Source organism: Podarcis bocagei (assembly GCF_964188305.1).
Source record: "Podarcis bocagei genome assembly, chromosome: 3".
NCBI lineage: Eukaryota > Metazoa > Chordata > Lepidosauria > Squamata > Lacertidae > Podarcis > Podarcis bocagei.
Window position 1 is genome coordinate 24,636,466 of NC_138127.1, and position 19,405 is coordinate 24,655,870.

The window sequence follows — 19,405 nt, forward strand, 5'->3', positions numbered from 1 at the left end:
TCTATCATGCTGAATTTTGCAGAGAGAAAGAACAAAGGTGCTCCCCACCCCAAGTCTGCTTTGTCTATCTTCATCTCCCCCACTACAGGTGAAGCACATGCAGTTTAACTGATGCAGGCAAGGAAAGCATTCCTCCTCAATTTCCTTTGTATCTTATTTCTAAAGTGGATTCAGAGGCACTTTATTGGAAATCAGTAAAGCCATAACACCAGCTTTTTTGAAAGGATGGAAAGTTACACTGGCCTTCTACATCTGATTAGAGTCTTCAACTATCTTGCATCATACCGTATAAAATTAGGGCTGTTTCCAACCCGAGACGTGATAGATAACTCCAAGCCTCGCTCGCTGTAAGATGCTGGTCGACGTCACCAAATAATAACCAGATAGGAATCTGTTTCACTAACAACTCGTACAGCCTGAAGAAAAAACGCTCATCTTGGTGATGAAATAGGCATGCACGTGTCCTTGTTAAAGTGACCCTTATCAGCATCTTAGGGCACAGGTGCCTTAAGGCACACTATGGGGAGAAAGACCAGCACAGTATAGCCGCTGTCCATGAGCTAAGTTGGGATATACAGCTCAGTCCACATCCTCCCTCAGCATTATAGTTCAGGGAATGGCACTAGCTCATTGGCTCCAGGTGTAAACACACTGCTGTTAGAATATTCGTGCTTTGTTATCTTTTCAGGAAAATATTGTGGGACAAGAAGAAGAAATCATTAATAAAAATCCAAAGCAACTGAATGTGTGGACAAGAATAGCAGTTATTGCCTCAGCATCAAAAGATTACTGGAAAACAAAGTGTACACGCAAAGAGATTGTTTTTAATGTTTATGATTTTCAAAGGATCAGAAAATTACAAACAACTCGTTATATACAAATCCAAACACTTCTGAAGTCTACCTGGAACCTGAAGTAGGAATTTCAAGGCAGGCAGGTTGGATTATTTATCTCACTAGAAAGTTGAATTCTACAACAAACTTGCCTGTTGTCCTCCTCCTAGCTTGTCCTTTTTCTTTAGGGGGAACTAAGTCTTCCTCGTTTCATTGGCATTTACTTTCACAGACGTTAACTACAGGGCCACTGACTTCACATATTATATATCTAAAAACATTTTAGGTGTACACCTAAGAATGTGAAGTGTGAATCATATTGTCACACAGCTACACTCAAGCAGCCAATCATGATTGGCTGCAGCTCCTTTTCAAATGTACACTTGCTGGCAAACCTGGGTTTCCTGCTGCTTAAATATTACCTGTTGGGTACTTTGCAGAAATATCCTGGCAACGTACTTGTACCGCAATTCAATTCCATCTCTTTGTATGATCTAACGTACAGTACACCTCAGTGTCTGCCCTCATACCATTTCTCCATGTCTGGAACTTTTTGTTCATCGTGGTGAGCTCCTTTCCCTTTCCCTGCATTTTATAAATGAACAAAAGTCCTTCTTCGCCACAAACTTCCTCCTACTTCCTTTTCCCAAACTTCCTCCTACTTCCTTTCCCCCTCATGTCGTCACAGCTTCTATCCCTTGATGTCAACAGGTAATCTTTCTTTACCCTCATTCGCTACTGCTTTTATCAAAATCTTTCCCTCCCCTTTTGCTTACACCCTCTCTCCCTTGTTAACACAGTGTCTAGCTCTCCATGCTGGCTGGTACCAAAAGCATGAGAGGGGTAATGGTTGCTAAATATGAATTATACCAACTGCCCTCACCTTGCTAGTGCACCTGGAGTAGCATTGATTAGCACACAATGGAGGAATACCCCCCTAGCTGTTTGTGAGTACCACATGCACCAATTCAATGTGCCTTACACTACCCAAGCTGTTCTGTCTAGAAGCCCCTAAATCACACGTCTTCGGTGTTCTGAACAGTACAGGTGCAAATTAGTATTGATACCCATCTGTTCAAATATTATTTCTATCAACACACTCCTTATTGCAGCTATATACAATTTCACATTCATTATACAGCATCATAGAAAGTCTGCAAATATGGGAACAATTTGAAACCAGAACTATTTTTAGTAGTAGTTTAATAATGTAGGGTTTATATCTCGGTGGAAAGGCATGTTTAAAAATGGATCATTAAAAATATATATGCAGATATCACAGGATCTCCATGCAATTCCCACAATGTTTCACCAGTGTTGTTGACTCAGAAAAACTGTACTAATTTTGTTTTCCATCTGGAATATAGTATTGAGGTATAGAGGAGCACAGTCAAACAAGGCTAGGTTTTATGCTCCCAAATTGTGTGCTGCAAACTTGTGATTCAACTGGTGAAGCAGTTGGTAAATGATCTGCAGCCTGATACAATGCAGAGTTAGGTGTGCTTGAGCGCAGTGAAATTAAAAGGCTTTGGGTGCACAGGATTAACCGGATCAGTGTTTGGTTCACAAGGAAACAAGCATAAAAACCAATGTGAATGATCAGTAAGTTTCAGCATTAGCACCCTTTTCTAACACTAGGGTTAGAATTGGAAGACCATATTACTGTTGCACACTTGTGAAAATTTATTTGTTACAGTGTAATTAAAAACGAACCTTTTTGGTACAGACATATGTAAAAACACACAGTATATGAGCATGGCATAATAGAAATCAGCGTACAACATTTTAAAACAATTCTTCAGTCTAATACTGTTTCAAGGCTTTGGTTTGTTCGTGTTCAGTTTTGTATTAAAACCACAGCACAGTGCAAAAACAAAAAATTACTATAATACTATCCCACAGAGCAGTCTTTAGGGCACTTAATCTCACAGTCACATTATGGCTAGGAAACATGGCAAAGTTTTCTAAAAGGTGCCATTATTGAGGTCAAGTCAACATCTTTATAAACTCCAATAAAAAATATACAAACCGGCACTCTGAAATCTTTGACAGTGTATTCTACTACCAAATGTGCCGCAGACCACCAAAGTCAGATTTGGCAAAAAAACAAAAAACAACCACAAAATGTCTTTCATTACAAATTGTATTATAAAAATAAATTACGTAGGAAACACCAAACAAAAAGCACACATGATTCAAAGGCTTTGCAAAATTAAAGAGTAAAATTGGCACAGAAGACGTTCTCTTTCCACCTAATTTCCAAAGGTCAAACATTTTTTAATGGATCTGCACACACAAAAAGCCAGATTCTGATGGAAGGAATAAAATACTTCCACAAGCAATCAGTAGCAGGGAAGATTGAATGAGGTGGCGCTTCAGCAGTGATCCAACCAAGTGATGTGGAGGAGAAGTGCAAGTATATAGGATGGAGCTTGCATGGCATCTCATCTTGAGTTCATGCGTAACTGATGGATGATGATGCTCTCTAAAGGGGAAAAGAAACATAGCAAAGCATAGGCTGTTACCATGAGAATACATGAAAGGTCTATGAGGACCCACACTGTTAAATCTTTAATCCCATCAACAGCTTAGCTACATTACAGAAACTTCAAAGTGCCACTTCAAACAAGAAAGACAGAACAGAACTACTCATATCAAGATGGCCAAAGAAGAGATTAGAATTAGCAGTATAACTGAGGGCACTCTATCCCCATCTACAATACATTTTGGAAAGCTGTTTGCTTGCCATGCTGTCGGATGCCTCTTAAAATATCGCAAACAAATTTTGCACGATGCTCCTTGAGATCAAGGAACAGGTTTTCGCCTACGTTTGGATTCAACTGGACGCCATTTTGAATCAAGATGACGGGACTGAACCTTTCAAAACTGCATGGCTTTCAACCACTAATTTCAAAGCCACACTGATTTCATTGGTTTCTTAGAATTCCTGCGCACTGCTGGGTATGAGGCTGTAATAGGAATTTTATGGTCTTAGATATATGGCAATGTTCATAACCACACGTACAGGAAAGCCAACCTGGAACCATTTTGATTCCTAAACTGAGCAAATGTTTCTCTGCAATGTCAAACTGGAAAAGTCTCCCCATTGTCTCTTTCCTCACAAATCCTGTCTTAAGGACACATTTAAGATACGAATAAGGTGTGAGCCTGTGACCTGGCCCAGGAAATAAGTATTTTACCACTACAAAAGAATGGCCAGGCTCCCCAGGCAATCCAATCAAGTAACTTGCCAGACAGGAGATAAACTGGGACAGGAGAAAAACAACATGCAAATGTTCTGTTTCAGACCGCCTTTTCTGGGATGTATCTGAGGGGTGGTCTTAGGTTACACCCCTTCTGTGATGTATGCATAATGTTTCTGGGGGTGGTCTTGATCTAGAGAATGGGAATTTCAAAAGTCTTTATAAGGCCTTGCAGGCCATTGTTCTGGGTCCTCTTCCTCTCCTGTGTGTGAGGGGAGTACCCTGTTGCAACAGATCAATAAAGATCAGGCTTACTAGCTGCTTTGCTTCTCAATATTCTCTGGTTGGCCTCTGTTATTCTCTCCTACCAATAGGGAACCTATGTAAGGACTCTATATGGGCTCTTGGATACCCCATAAGGGAAAAGGGCATACCGTATTTTTCGCTCTATAACACGCACCCGACCATAACACACACGTAGTTTTTAGAGGAGGAAAATCCGTAGGCATGCCACCCGTAGGCATTTCCTCCATAACACGCACAGACATTTCCCCTTACTTTCTAGGAGGAAAAAAGTGAGTGTTATGGTGCAAAAAATACGGTATTTTTATTTACAACAAGGCTGCTTGTCATATGTAAATGGAAGGAGCATAATCCAGCCCACTCATTCTCAAGAGTATCTCTGCAGAGCACTGTACAGCTCTCCCTCCTCTCTCCACCATCTGTGCACTCAACCAGTGAGGGAGCCAATTAATATGAACTGAAGGTTCCCATATCCCCAGCCATCTGTTCCCTTTACTCAGCATAACTTCCTCATGGTCACATGTAAATTGTATTGGGCAAAGGACAAACCTCCCATCCTTCCAATGGTCCCTTGTACCAGTTTTACCACATAGGAAATGGGAGTAGGAAACATCTCTACTGAGACTTAACTGGGATCCTCCATATTTAGGCACCACACCTAGAGAGGATGGGATCATATCTTTAGCTTTTAAAATAATTTTTAATTCAGAAATTCATACAATTTCAGATCTTATTTACATCACAGATATAAAGCCCCCTTTCTCACATTAAAGTGAAAACACTTTCTGTTGTGGACATCTTGAAAGCAGAGTCCAATCCATTAACACATCGATTTTCTTCGAAATTATTTATTGTGATGCTCAAAAATGCCAATAACTGCCATCCACTCTTGAGCTTCAGAAATCATCTTTTGCCACCAGCAGGCTAATATTACTTGTAGTGGGAGTTGCATAAAAAGGAAACACTTCCTTTTCCTTAGGAAAAGAAACAGTCCTGTATCTAAAAGTGTTTATTTTAAAAAAATTATCTTATGCATTCTCTTTTCCCAGTATGCTTCCACTTCGAGACCTCCTCACTTATCTTTTTAAAAGATAATGTTTTAATGCTGTATTTTAACCTTGTTTTTAAGTTGTATTCATTCAACTCATTTTTATTATTGGTTGTTAGCCGCCCTGGGGAGGGCGGGATATAAATCAAATTTTTTATTATTATTATTATTATTATTATTATTATTATTATTATTAAAAAGCAAACAAACCTCTGCTTCAAATATTTCCAGCACTTATTTACATATCTTTAGTTGGAAGTGTACTATCCCTATATCATAACATTTCTTTTAATTACACTTAGGTCCTACTGATATTTAACATGAAAGATTAGCTGTGACCAACATGAAGTCCCATTGAAATAAATGAGAACTACCGTATTTTTCGCCCTATAAGACACACTTTTTCCCCTCCAAAAATGAAGGGGAAATGTGTGTGCGTCCTATGGGGTGAATGCAGGCTTTCGCTGAAGCCTGGAGAGCGAGGGGGGTCGGTGCGCACCGACCCCTCTCGCTCTCCAGGCTTCAGGAAGCTATCCGCTAGCCGTGGGAGACCCAGCTCTCCCAGGGCTAGCGGAGAGCTTGCCTGCACCCAGAAGCTTGGGGCGTGCTGAGCTCCGCATGCCCCAAGCTTCGGGATTAGCGCAGCGCTCCACTAGCCCTGGGAGAGCCACGAGGCTCTCCCACGGCTAGCGGAGAGCTTGCCGGCACCCAGAAGCTTGGGGCGCGCTGAGCTCCACACGCCCCAAGCTTTGGGATTAGCGCAGTGGTCCGCTAGCCGTGGGAGAGTCGTGCGGCTCTCCCACGGCTAGCGGAGACCTTGCCAGCACCCAGAAGCTTGGGGCGCACTGAGCTCTGCATGCCCCAAGCTTTGGGATTAGCGCAGCGCTCCGCTAGCCCTGGGAGAGCCGCGGGGCTCTCCCACAGCTAGCGGAGACCTTGCCGGCACCCAGAAGCTTGGGGCGCACTGAGCTCCGCACGCCCCAAGCTTTGGGCTTAGCACAGCGCACCTGGTGGGAAAATAATTTTTTCCCCTTTATTCCCCCCCCCCAAAAAAAAACTAGGTGCGTCCTATGGGCCGGTGCGTCCTATGGGGCGAAAAATACGGTAATATTGGGTGCAATCTTGTATCCACTTACCTGGTCATAAGCTCCCTTAAATTCAGTGGTACTTATTTCTGAGTAATGAAAACTGCATTGTCCATCTGGTTCCAACCCATATAGTTTTCTTTTAAAAAACTGAGCAGGGACTGAGAGTTTGGTCCTTTCTGCAGTTCCAAACTGCAGTTGGTAATAGCAAATTTAGGGTTTTCCAACTTGTGTCTTTCTACAAGATAATTAGCTTTATCATGATGCTATATACAGTTTCAATTGGGGGGGGGGTTAGTTCTCTATATGACAAATTTTCTTCTATATAACTTTTTTAAAAAGCTAATTCGAATATATTAAGTCATCTGTGCATTCTAGTGTAGGTCTCTCTCCATAAGAAGGGAGATATTTTGTTGGATGCAAAGATGACTATAAAAGGGATGATAGAAATTGACTGCTTCAAAACAGTGAATAAGCCAAAAACTAATTTCAAGTTCTACGAGCCTTCTACAGAAAAAACTATTTAGTACCAAATATAGCCACAGGGTACGGATATTTGAACAGGCACGACAGATTCTGATCCTTAAGTACTAGGAAAGTAAGCCCCGTTAAACAGAGGAGACTTCCGAATAAACATGCAGAGTTTTGGTTCTTTAGATCAAAATCAAGAAGCTTCATAAAACCAGACACATGTATCTGAATATTTCTCCTTTTCAGGTAGCTACATTTGATGCTAAATATTCCACTGAACAAAGGCTCTATAACCTGAAATACTCAAGGAATCAAATTACAGGGATGCATTGATAGTCCCCATTCTGTTCATTGTTTCTCCTAGTTTAATTTTGAGAACTTATTAAACTAATTTGCAAATGTCTAAATTTGCAGCCATTTTTGGCTTGCATATAATCCCCAATCCTACCCTGGCTATACTTCTTCTTATTTACTTATTTTTTAAAAAATAAGCTACCTATGTGCACAAGCCAAAACTTAAATCACAGCAACAACAGAAATAAATAAACAAACAAACCAATCATGGTCTTTAAAGGAGTGAGCTATTCTAGAATACTATCACTAGATGGCACTACTCTAATTTAACTTAAACAGCAATTGGTTCCTAGCATGTTTGGAAATAGCCATCAAAAATCATGAAGGTTATTTACCAGGTTGCCATTACTGAGTGTTTTGAAAAAAGGAACCTACAATTTACACCCGTATTTGCTCTTTTATAACAGATACAATAGCACACAATCGTTCAGTATCCAATTATAATAAGTAATAGCCTTGAGATCACACACAATAAGGCTCATACTGAACAGTTTGCATAAGGCTTAAGTATCATTAAATCCTAGTGATTAAATTATAATTTTAAATTAGTTCTCTTTACAACTGAGATTACTGCGTGCAAAAGGCGATATCTTTGTAGGGCCCTGTGACAAAATGCATAATATTTTGGCTACCACTCAGTTTGTTTAACTAAAATTCTTATCTGACTAGAACCTTTGTAGAGCATATCTCCCTCCACCCTTCCTGTAAACAGGCGAAATTAAATCCAAATGAACTGCTGTTTGGCTTTGTAAATTGTTGACTACTACTCATTTGGAAATTTTATGTATCCCCAAAACTGAACATAGATAAAATAATAAGATGATTTTAAAATGAAGTCAACTTTTACAAGTGCAAACTATTCGCTCAAGCTCCTCTTAAAGATCAGTCAAGATTAAGGGACTCACACTGATCTGGGAAAGAAAGAACATTATTCCCAATGAAAATAAGCCCCAAAAGATGATCCAGCTGCCAGCAAATGACAGCTCCAATCAAACCCAGGAACATCAGCAGCAGATAAGCAATAAAAAGCATGTAAGAGGTCTTTTTAAAATAACCCTTACTGTAGTAGCCTGTGCTACAAGCCAGTTAAAACACAGGAGCGTGTTAGTTTACAATGAAAGTGTGATGTCCTTACATTGTAATCAAAATGACCCCAAACTCTGATAATCTCAAAAGAGTACCTCAGCGGATGAGCAATGTATTTAGTCCATCAAGCCTCAAGTTAATATAAGGCACTAAGAGTACTGAAGTAACAGCAATAGCTACAAAAATGATCTAGGCTACTGCAGCAGCAGCAAGAAGTTTAATTGCATCAATGGACAGTGTCCGGTGACCAAATTTCCATTTAAAGCAGTCTGATTTTGCTCAGATGGCTCTTGCACACACGTACCAGTTTATGTAATCCTGAAAGCAGAAATAATATGCATTGTTTTGGCACCCAGTGAAATATTTAGTGGCTGCATGCTCAGTTTCCTCCTCCTTATGTGGGCAGGCTTTTCTCTACATGAAATCATGCAATCTTCCCTCCTCAAAGCAGGAGAATAGCTTTCTCCTATTTGCACAGCACCACCATAGGCTGTGCAGGAGCAGTGAATATAGGTGGTTAAGAAGCAAAGTCATGGGAGAATAGTGTTCAGGCTTCTCAGCCTGGCACGATCTGGTCCTTTATCATCAGCACCACCCTTTCTCTAACTGGGATGGGGAACCTGCAAACTGCCAGATATTATTGGACTACAACTCCCATCACCTCGACCGCTGGCCAGGCTAGTTGGGGCTGATGGGGAGACCAACAACATCTGGTGGGCCACAAACTCCCTGCTCTTGCTTCATGAAAAGTCAGCTCCCACATTGTGTCAACGTGCAAGCCAGAAACAGATCCTAGGAGCGGCGACACAGATAGAAACTTTTCAAATGACTGGGTGTGCAGGGACGCGGACTTCTAAAAAATATTGGGGGGGGGGGCCGGGAAAGCTCATGAATAATAAATAAGCTCATGAATATGCAAATAAAGTGGCTCCGGCCCTAAATAGGGCAAGCCACGCCCCCCAGCCAGCCGATTGGCTGGCTGGGAGGTGTGGCCAGTCGGGATTCCCCTGTTCTCGCGGGGGCTGAAACCGCCAGGAGGAAGGAAATTCCCCCCGGCAGTGCCTTGGCAGTGGCGGTGGTGCTGCGAAGCAGCGAGGCAGGAGCCCCCGCCCCCGGGGATTCCCTAATCTCGCGGGGGACGGCCGGGGCTCTCCGATTAGGGCGCGCGGCTGGCTGGCTGGCTGGCGAGGGAGCAGGTGGGGAGGAGGCGGGGGACGGCGGCGGCGCTCTGCTGGAAGGGCGCCCGAGATTATTGGGGGGGCTGAGCCCCCCAAAAAATTTTTTTGAGGGGGCTCGAGCCCCCTCAGGCCCCATGGAGTCGGTGCCTATGTGGGTGTGCGAAGCAGGGTTTAGTCACCACCTGAATGCACTTCCTTCCTATTTCCCATGCAAGTGAATGGCTGCCATTCACTCCTATGGATAAAGAAAAGCTTTGCTTGAGCTTGACACTGCCTGGGACCGGATGTGTCACTGTAATGTACAAGCCACATATACCTGACTCGTTCTAATAAGGGGCATTTTGCTGCTGATGTAGGTAAAAGCCCGTTCCTGGATTTTTTCACTCTGTCACACTTTTTTCTGACCCAGAAACAAACATGAAGGTGGGAGGAGAGGGGAAGATGGAGGTAGAAGTGAGTTATTCCCCCCCCCCTTTTTTTTTTTGAGGAGGAGGAGGAGGAAGAAGAATTGCATTAATCATTTGTACACACTTTGTCATTCCTTCCATTCATTGCATTAAGAAAATTCTGGCATAAAGCAGCATTCTCTCTGCTCCTGGCTGGAGAGACAGAAAAGCAGCTGGCTCTGCCACAGCCTTACCACAGAAGGGAAAAGTGGAAAGCATTGTTAAGTCAGTTATTGTGTGCACCCGTGAGGAGGGAAGGCAGAGAAAATAGAGAGAAAACCCCCTCCAAGCTTGGCACTTGGCTGGTGCTGGCTAGGACAAGTTGTGTCATTGTAATATACAAGCCTCACATCCCTCACTCCTTCTCATAACGGGCATTTGCTATTGATGTAGGTAAAGGCTAGACGAGTAAACCAAAATGTCAGTGAAGATCTGTGGCACCTCAAAGACAAAAAAAAAAAACCACCCAAACATTTATTGTGGCATACGCTTTTTGTAGGTCAGAGCACAATTTGATGAAGTAGTGTCTGCCTGGCCCCATGAAAGCGTCCGCCATAGATAAAGGTGCCTCGGGGCTGCAACAAACTAATCCAGCTGCCCACCTGGAATCTGAAATGCCAGCAAAACACTGCAGCCCATAAACACACTAGTGAAGAAGAAGAAAATTCTGTTCCACTAGATAGGGATGAGGGACCTGCAGCCTTCCAGATGTTGTCAGACTACAACTGCCATAACCTTGGCCTATTCTCCCATGCTGGTTGGGGAGTGGGGAGTTCACCAGCATCTGGAGAGGAGAGCCTTGCACTGTCCTTGCACTAGAGTTGTTGTTGTTGTTTAAAAAAATAAATACTTGTGGCTCTTAGCAGACCAAGGTATAGTTAATTCCCAAACTCAGGCATTCATATTTTACTTACAGCCATTGATGGCAGTCTTCCTTTTATAGACTTCTACCTCAGACTACTTTTAAACTACACAATCTCTCTGCAGTTCAGTTTCGTCTCCTAATGGACAAATCCATTCACTCTGCTTTAAGCACTTCACCCTTTTTATTGTCACTGGTTGCACAGAGGTCCTTTTTGGTACTGCACATACTTTCCCCCTTTCCCCCAGAATGGAGCCATTGAGGAATTTGTTGCTGAATTTCCGCAGGTCATTCAACTAGATCGTTACAAAACAAAAAGGAAGAAAAGAAAGGGAAAAGTGCAGCTTGGCAGAAGATTTTGCATGTCAAGTCACCTCTGCCAGAGGTTAAAAGTTTTGGTTGTAGCTGTTTACTTCCTTCAACAGAAATGCTCATAAACAGTTGGGATTCTAATAGACAAACACAGTTATAATGGCAGCCAGTCATATTCACACGAAATTCCACTCTCAAAGCATGCTTTCAGAAATAAAAGCAAAGCACTCCAATGCAGGCAGAAGACACACAGTTTGGCCAGATGTTCCTAAGTCCAGGTGTTGACAAGATAAATACAGGTGTGATCTTGAGGCACCAACATATTCACTGTTTTAGATATCATCTCTCTTTCTAACTAAAGTCTGCCAGCAGGACCTCTCTCTCGCTCCTGCCAACATGCTTTCATTAGGACCATCCCAGATCAAAAGGTAGATGGCATAAATATAAGGTTGTTCACTTGCTGCAGATTTTAACCATTGGCATGAACAAGAATGATTTAGTTGAGTTTGTTGAGCCTTCAGTTAGGTCCAACCTGAGTTTGGGAATAAAAAGATCTGCAAGATCAAAAAGCCTAATGATCTACACCTAGAATACACTCCTAACCCTTCCTGCAGTGCAGGAATGATACCTGTTGTATTTAAATGAGGAACGTGTATGTTGCCTGTTGCTATCTCAGAACAGTTCGAACTAGATAGATGTGGCTTTGAAAAGGAGCAGCAGTAAAGTGCTCAACTTTACTGGCAAACTACTGACTAAAATGATCATGTGCAGCAAAATAAGGGGGACAAGGTCAGCTACTTGAAAGAGGTAAATCTAAACAGCAGCCCCATTTTAGAACTTGCTGAACTAGACCATTTTTTAAAAAGAAAGGGGGTTTTCTTTTTTTACTCAGCAGAGAGGAAAGGAAGAAGGGATTATTACAGTCAATAGGTAAGACATGCATGCATTAGTATAAGTGACAGCTTCAGCAGACTTAATTAGTATGTGCAAACACTAACAACTAAACAGGACAGGGGGCTTATTTCCATGGTAGCAGTAAAACCTGCAGAACATACCCCCTTAGCCACTGCCCTCAGCCCTTCCCCCCACCAAGGGAGGCAGAGCTACTGGCTGAAGACTTCTTCAGTTCTATTTTCATAGACTGAGTCTCGGCTCGAGGCTCGAATTTGGTCTGATTTCCTGATCCTGGGGCTGTCACTACTGGCTTCCCGGCTTTCATACCTTTAGATACAGGGATTCGGGTGGGTGTAGGTCTCTGGGATAACCCATCCTGTCCCGTCTGCAAGACAAGGAAGAAAAAACATAGCAGTGGAATAAAGACAGATTTTGGTCAAGTTTCCTGTTTGTGCCCCCGGTGTCATCTGAGATGCCTTCTGTGAGGAAAAGGAGAGAACAGTAATCCTCCTAGTATCTCTTTTTAAAAAAATAAATATAATTTTTATTAAGTTTTCTATATTTCATTACATATAAAAAAAATTAAAATCCATAACTTAAAGCATTACTTAAATAAAGCATCAACTTCCTTCCCTCCCTGACAGACTTCCACACACCATTACCAATTTCTTTGCATACCTATATCCACTTTTTTACCCTATATCATTCTTTTAGCAATCACCTTCTTATATGTAAATCAGCTCCTTAATTTCCCATTGCCAAACATTTCAACTCAAACCTACAAGTGTTTTCAACTGTTTACAGTTTTCTTTCATATAAAGTAAAAATTTGCCCCAGTCTTTTTATAATCCTCCTAGTATCTCAGTGCTCGAAGGACAGGAAGAAACATGTGGACTCACCACCCACTGTCAGGGCTGGAGTCAGATGCACATCAGCATGAAGAAGCAGAGTAAGTTGCCAGAGTATTAACTCTTCATTCAAGGAAATGGCATACAACTCAGCAACCCTTGCCCCTACAGAGCAGTTGCCAGGACTGAAGGTCCCTGCCATCCACCCTTTCTATGGCTCCTCCTCTCCCAGATGTTTCCTAAGGAGTCTCAGAATAGGCAACAGTGTGTGTGTGTGTGTGTGTGTGTGTGTGTGTGTGTGTGAAGATTAGAGTTTTAAAGGGATATATGCTAAGTGCTATGCCCTAAAAAGCAAGCATAGGAAATCTCTGGCCCATCAGTTCTTTTTATATAGCCCCACAGTGCTTCCCCTAAGGCAGGTATCCCCAAATTCAGCCCTCCAGCTGTTTTGGGACTACAACTCCCATCATCCCTAGCTAACAGGACCAGTGATCAGGGATGATGAGAATTGTAGTCCCAAAACAGCCGGAGGGCTGAGTTTGGGGATGCCTGCCCTAAGACATCCCTTTCCCCACCCCATTCTTTGGGAGCTTGTGCCCCCATGACTTTTCCCAAAGGGAATTTGGCCCTTAGGGAGGAGAAAGATTCTCCAACCCTGCCCAAAACACTCAACAAAGGTACTTCTAATCTCTCCCTCTGGCATGAGAAAGAGGAGGTGAAGGAGGAGAGTGACGTCAAGATTTGCTGCAGCCATTCATTAAAAAAAGCAACAGCGGTTTTCCATGTCATCTTGAGTCAGGCCACCAAATTCCTAAGCCAAGTTGAGGATGAGCCCAGATCTCTCAGATCCAAGCCCAACTATCAAAAATCATATTTCCCCCTACCATATTGCATGCAAACATATTCCACAAGATTCCCTATTGCTTACCATGGATTGTGTTCCTCGTGTGGATGACGTAGTAACTGGAGTTATAGTGATGGTACTTGTCACTTTGCTTGCTCCAGGCCTTGAGGATATGTTATTCCTGGGGGAACGGAGGACAGTCCCAGTCATCACCTCCTTCTCTGCTGCTACATTCATAGGCCTGACCGTTATCACAGGGCTTGCTCCTTCTTGAGAAGTGCCAGGTGAGCGTTTAAACTGAGACCCTAAGTGGATGTGAATTTTGTTGTCCTCGGTCGTTATAATGTTTGTGTTGGCATTGTACTTTCGGACGGGAGTTGGGACAGTTTGTTTTTCCGGCGTCACTCTAAACACAGCCCTCCCCATGGTCATGTCCTGTGATTCTGGAGACATGGTAATGTCTGCAGGTGCTGCCGAGGTAGACACTGTCATTATCTGAATTGGTGATACGGGTCTTTCCATGAATGGAGACTTTGGGCTCTCGGAAGATTTCTCTCTGGAGAAAGTAGTTATAGTTACTGGAGACATGGCTCGCTCTGGGCCCGCTGGGCTCTCACCCCCTTTTCCTTTTTGGGACATGACGTTAGGAGAGGGAATGATGGTAATCCGTGGTTTCTGATTCCCCAAGGTTGGGATAACGGTGGTGCTGGAGAAGAAATCTTCAGCTGTTGGACTAGTAATCTCCAGAGTAGCTGTGCTGTTCTCGTGATCTGGAGTTACCCGAATGTGGAGAGGCTGACCTTGCTTTGGAGAAAGGACAACCTCCCCAGGACGCTCTGGACTGGTTTGTATTCTGGCTCCTTTTTCTGGAGTCACCTGAGAGCCATTTTCTCTTTTTTTCATCCACGGGATCCAGGATTTTCTCATGGTAAGGTCATTTGCCGCGGGAGGATATCTGTCAAGCACAGATGACCTCTCGCTGGGCTTTTTGAGCCCAACCTGTCGAAGATTGCTCATAATGTGGTTCTCCTCCTGGAAGGATTTCCTTATGAACACAGCGGGTGTCTCCTCTTCTGCTGTTTCGCTGTTTACTGCATCAGTTTGTACTCCGGTGGATGTAACAGGCACATCTACCATCCTTCTCCCATTCATACTGGGTCTCAGGGCACGGCTGTAGCGTTTAGACAGCTCAAGCTCTTTCGTCAGATTCAGCACCTCCTGGCCCATGGCTTTGTTTTTATTTTCTTCTTCCAGAAACCTTTGCTGAAGGACTGAGTAATCCACTTGGAGCTGAGAAAGCTGGTCTTCTTTGTTCATCAGCTCATGAATTTTCTCTTTGAGAGCCTGCACTTCTGCTTTTAAGTCTCTGCTTTTCGCCTCTTCCAGTCGAAACCTTTGCCTCAGCTCTGCCTCCTGAGTCACTGCCTCTCCCTTCTCTATTGCTTTGTTTTTTGCAATCTGGAGCTTCATTTCTTCCAGCTGCTGAGAAAGACAGTTAGCTTTATCCTGCTCAGTCCTAAATTTTTGCTCCAGCTGATCATATTCATCCTCCGTCTTCATCAAGTCTCCTTCAACAACTTCCAATTGCTTGAGACGCTTCTTCAGTCTTTCAATTTCAACTGTTAGCTCTTTAATTTTGTTGTCCTCTTGTCCAGAAAGCCCAGTCCCTTTTTTAACGCGGCCTCTGGCTATTTCCCTTTCTACCTCCTCTATGCCATCAATCCTTTTCTTCAGCAGATCCACTTTGCAGTTCAGCTCAGCGGACTTTTCTTCCTCGCTCTTCAGCTTGCCAATTAACTCATCCCTTTCCTTTGTCAAGCTGGATACTTTCTCCTCCATTTCAGATTTCAACTTCAACAGTTTTTTGCTCTCATCTATTAGTTTCTCAGTCACTTCCATAACTTTGCCTTGCTCCACCTTGAAGTTCTTATTCAAGCTTTCAACTTTTCTCTCTTCCTGCTTTATCTTATCCACCATGTTCTTTCTCTCATCAACCAGCATGACAGTAAAAGACTTCAGCTTTGTCAGGTCATCTTTCAAGTTTAATTCAGCTTTCTCCAACTTACTCTCTGAAGACTCAAGATCCTTCACTCGCGTCTTCACCACTTCCAACTCATTGATCAAGTCTTTGGTTAAGTTCTTTTCTTTCTCCAGGTTCAAACGCAGGTGAGTGCATTCGGATTTGCTTTTGTTGAAAGCCTCCTCCAACCTTTCCAGTTCAGACATTCTCTTCTGCAGTTTCTCCACCTCAAGCCTCAGTTCTTTGCTGTGATGCTCCTCTTCTTGTAGTTTCTTTTTAAGCTCCTTACACTGAGATTCAGTCTTTGTGATCTCCTCGTCTTTGCCTTCCATCTCAAGCACCCGCTTGCGGAGGTTTTCCACCTCAGCCATCAAGCTGGAGTTCCCGCATTCCCCTTTGGCTATTTTGTCTCTCAGTTCCCGAAGCTCTTCTTCAGTCTTCTGAAGGTTTTTGTTGGTTTCTTCCAGCTCCTCAATTCTCCGGGTTAAACCAGCCAGTTTCAGCCTGAGCTGTTTATTGTGCGACTCTTGGCTAGCCAGTTTGGCAGTCATCTCCTCATGCTCTTGGGAAAAGGAGGATGTCTTGTGTTCAAGTTCTGCCTCTAGCTTCATTAGCTTCTGCCCATCCTCTTTTCCTTTGGTACCCAGAATCTTAAGTTTCTCTTCTTCTTCCCTTAGTTTTTGAGTTAGATCTTGTATTTTCTGGGTTTGCTGATCCAGTTGTTCAATGTGCATCTGTCTTTCATCTACAAGCATGAGTGCAAATGACTTGAGTTTGACCAATTCTTCTCTTAGCTTGTTGAGCCTTTTTGCATGCTCTTTTTCCTTTCGGGCTTGGTAGATCTTTTCCTGTTCAAGAAGCTTCTTTAGTCTGAGGAAGGGGAAAACACACAGTGTTATAAGCTTCTTTTAAAAAGAACACAATAATAATTCCTACTACCTAAACTATGCATATCTCTAAGCAAGGGGGGGGGTACATGTAGGGCTTCAGATGTTGCTGGATTCCAACTCCCATCAGCACCAGGCAGCATGGCCAATGGTCAGGGATGATGGGAGTTGGAGTCAAGCAACAATTGGATAGCTATAGGTTCCCCATCCCTACAAGTTCCCCATCCCTTCTCTAGGTGCTTGTACATATGAGTACACCCAAAATTACCAAAATGTGCAGCATGCTATTCCTTTAAGGGGTGAGTACATTAAGGGTTCTTTTAAAAGTACATTCCTTGGGAGCTGTTGTGCATAATGTTGCACAACTTTTAACAAGAAAGGGCAGGAAAGAAATTCTCCTTTTGATCCTCTCTTTCCCCAGCCACCAGATTTTTTTCACCAGAAAATCTCTCAACTAATGTACATACTGTCATTGAAACATGTACTACCTTCCCTATAGATGGCATCTATCTGTACTATATGTAAGTCATTGGTCTAGTCCAACCAGGATCCTATTCTGTTCTAATGTTATCCAAAGCTTGGGTAACATTAGAACATAAAATCTCTTATGGATCAGACCAAAGGTTTACATTTACCCTTTTCCATCACTGTAAAGTTGAAACATTTTCTATGCCTCTCTGCCTCTTTAGAGACATCTTGTACCAATGATTACATGACTACACATCTGATGCCTCGTCTTCTATGTATTGAAAGTCAAGGCTTAAACTACAAAAAAACTGGGTTTGGTTAGAGTTCATGTTCATTAGCAGGCAGTTGTGTGTATATATAAGTGAAAACTCTGGCTTAGTTCCAGTTCAGACACTAATGTGGATCAGTAACTTCAAACCCAAAGAATACAAATTATTATCTCACTCTTACTATTGCAGTGTATCAATTCAAATATACTTTACTAAATAATTTTTTAAAATAAAAAAATTCTAATATGCCAGTTGCCCAAACTTCATCTATAACTATAAGTCATATTTGCTCACTACAACAGAATGAATTTCAGTCCCCAAATGTTCTTTCCACATTGATGAGCATAGCAGGAACAGTGGACAGAGGCTTAGCTCATCCTGCCCCCTGCCCCCCCAGCTGTAAGAAACAGAGAAAGTATAATCCCATTATACAAATCTGTGCCCAGATTTAGAATACTGTGTGCAATTCTGATTACCCAAACAGAATGCTGTAGAGCTGGAAAAGGCACAGAGAAGAAACTACAATGGTCAAAAGCTTGGAACAGTTTCCCTGGAAAGGCTCAAGAACATGGAGCTTCAGAGAGTGTGTGCTAAGAGGGAACATCACAGAGATTTATAAAAGTATGCATGATTAGAACAGGAATGGGAACCTGTGGCTCCCAGGGGTTACTGGACTACAACTCCCATTATCTGTCACTACTACTGGTCATGTAGGCTGGGGCTGATGGGAGCCTGAGTCCAACATCATCTGAAGGGCCATCTCATGGATGTTCCCCATCCTTGAACACATTTAGAGATGCTTGTGCAGCTGACAAACCATTGGGTTATCCCTCCTGGCGACCCTTAGCCAATCATGGCAGGGAGGAGAAATGGCAGGGAGGAGAAAGGGATAATTTGACGGTTTAACCAGCAGAAAAGGGCATGGCAACGGAAGCAGCTTGTGGTGCAAAGGGGTTTATCAGGAAGGATAAACCTGATTGATTTCCTCAGGGGAAGGGGGGGCTTACAAAGGGGCTGGGGTGTTTTACAGGCAGAGTAAAAGCAGATAGCCATTCTGGGATGAAATAAGATTTCATAGAAGCAGCTCTCTTGCTGGGAATTTTTAAAAAATCTTGTTTAATAGTGAAACTATCAAGCTTTATCTTCCATTGAGTGTTTGTTCATAAAAATATAGTTTTTGTTTCCATTGTGCCCCAGCTTTAATTTATGCGCAGTAAACTGTCACGGGAACCCCAATATTGATAGTTCTTGCTGCATATTTATATTATATGCTGCCACATTTTGAGGATTTCTGAATTCTCAGTTGTTAATAGACATGGAGTGACCGAGGTTAAGAAACAGACTCTGTCACCTTGCCCTGCTCCCATCTTCCCTGAGGTAGTTTGTCACAATCTGTTCTCCTACCTGAGACTCAAGAGACATGCTATGGGGTTGATTGGCAGTAGGTTCAGGAAGCACATCATTATTTTGAAGAAGCAGAATAAGTGCCATTAGTAACAACCTTAAATGGGGTTTTAAGAGGGTTAGGCAAATTCATGGAGGATGTCTTCAATTTCACATGCAGCATTGGCACATCAGGCATCTCTGGCCCAGGATAATGTTGCACTGGCTTGCTAATGCTGTTCAATGGCTGAGAGCATAGCTTAAAGTAGAAGTCAGTGTATCAAATCCACATAGGCCAGTTATTTGTGCCTTGGTCATATTGTGACCTTGTGACAGTGGCAAAGACTGTCTAGGGAGGTAGAATGCTCTCCTTCACTGAAGGTATTAAGCTGAGATCAGCACCAGTTAGTGGAGTGGGGCAGGGAGTGTAGCGTTGCTCACTTGCCTTCTAAACACTGAGCATCACTGCTAGTTCCTGAGACAGAGAGAGTGCGGTGCAACTCAGTGGTGAAGAAAATCTGGCACTCTTGCCATCACACCTGCCCCATGCTAAACGCAACCTTTCTCAAGAACCACCAGGGATGCTCAGTGTTCAGAAGGCCGGTGACAAA

General features: G+C 42.8%; 1 protein-coding gene across 4 annotated transcripts in view; it reads right to left on the bottom strand.

Annotated features, from left to right (window-relative positions):
* Nucleotides 1–2,019: 2,019 nt before the first annotated feature.
* The window catches only part of FILIP1 (filamin A interacting protein 1), an 80,972-nt gene continuing 63,586 nt past the window's right edge, over nt 2,020–19,405 (bottom strand). For 3 of the 4 annotated variants that reach the window (XM_081187331.1, XM_081187332.1, XM_081187333.1), the window contains 3 exons: nt 13,852–16,657; nt 12,237–12,460; nt 2,020–3,318 (listed from right to left, as the gene is read on the bottom strand). In XM_081187331.1, the coding sequence (XP_081043457.1) occupies nt 12,254–12,460; nt 13,852–16,657 (3,013 nt within the window). In that variant the 3' untranslated portion in view covers nt 2,020–3,318; nt 12,237–12,253. The remainder of the gene's footprint in view (nt 3,319–12,236; nt 12,461–13,851; nt 16,658–19,405) is intronic. The other variant, XM_081187334.1, reaches the window with a different exon arrangement.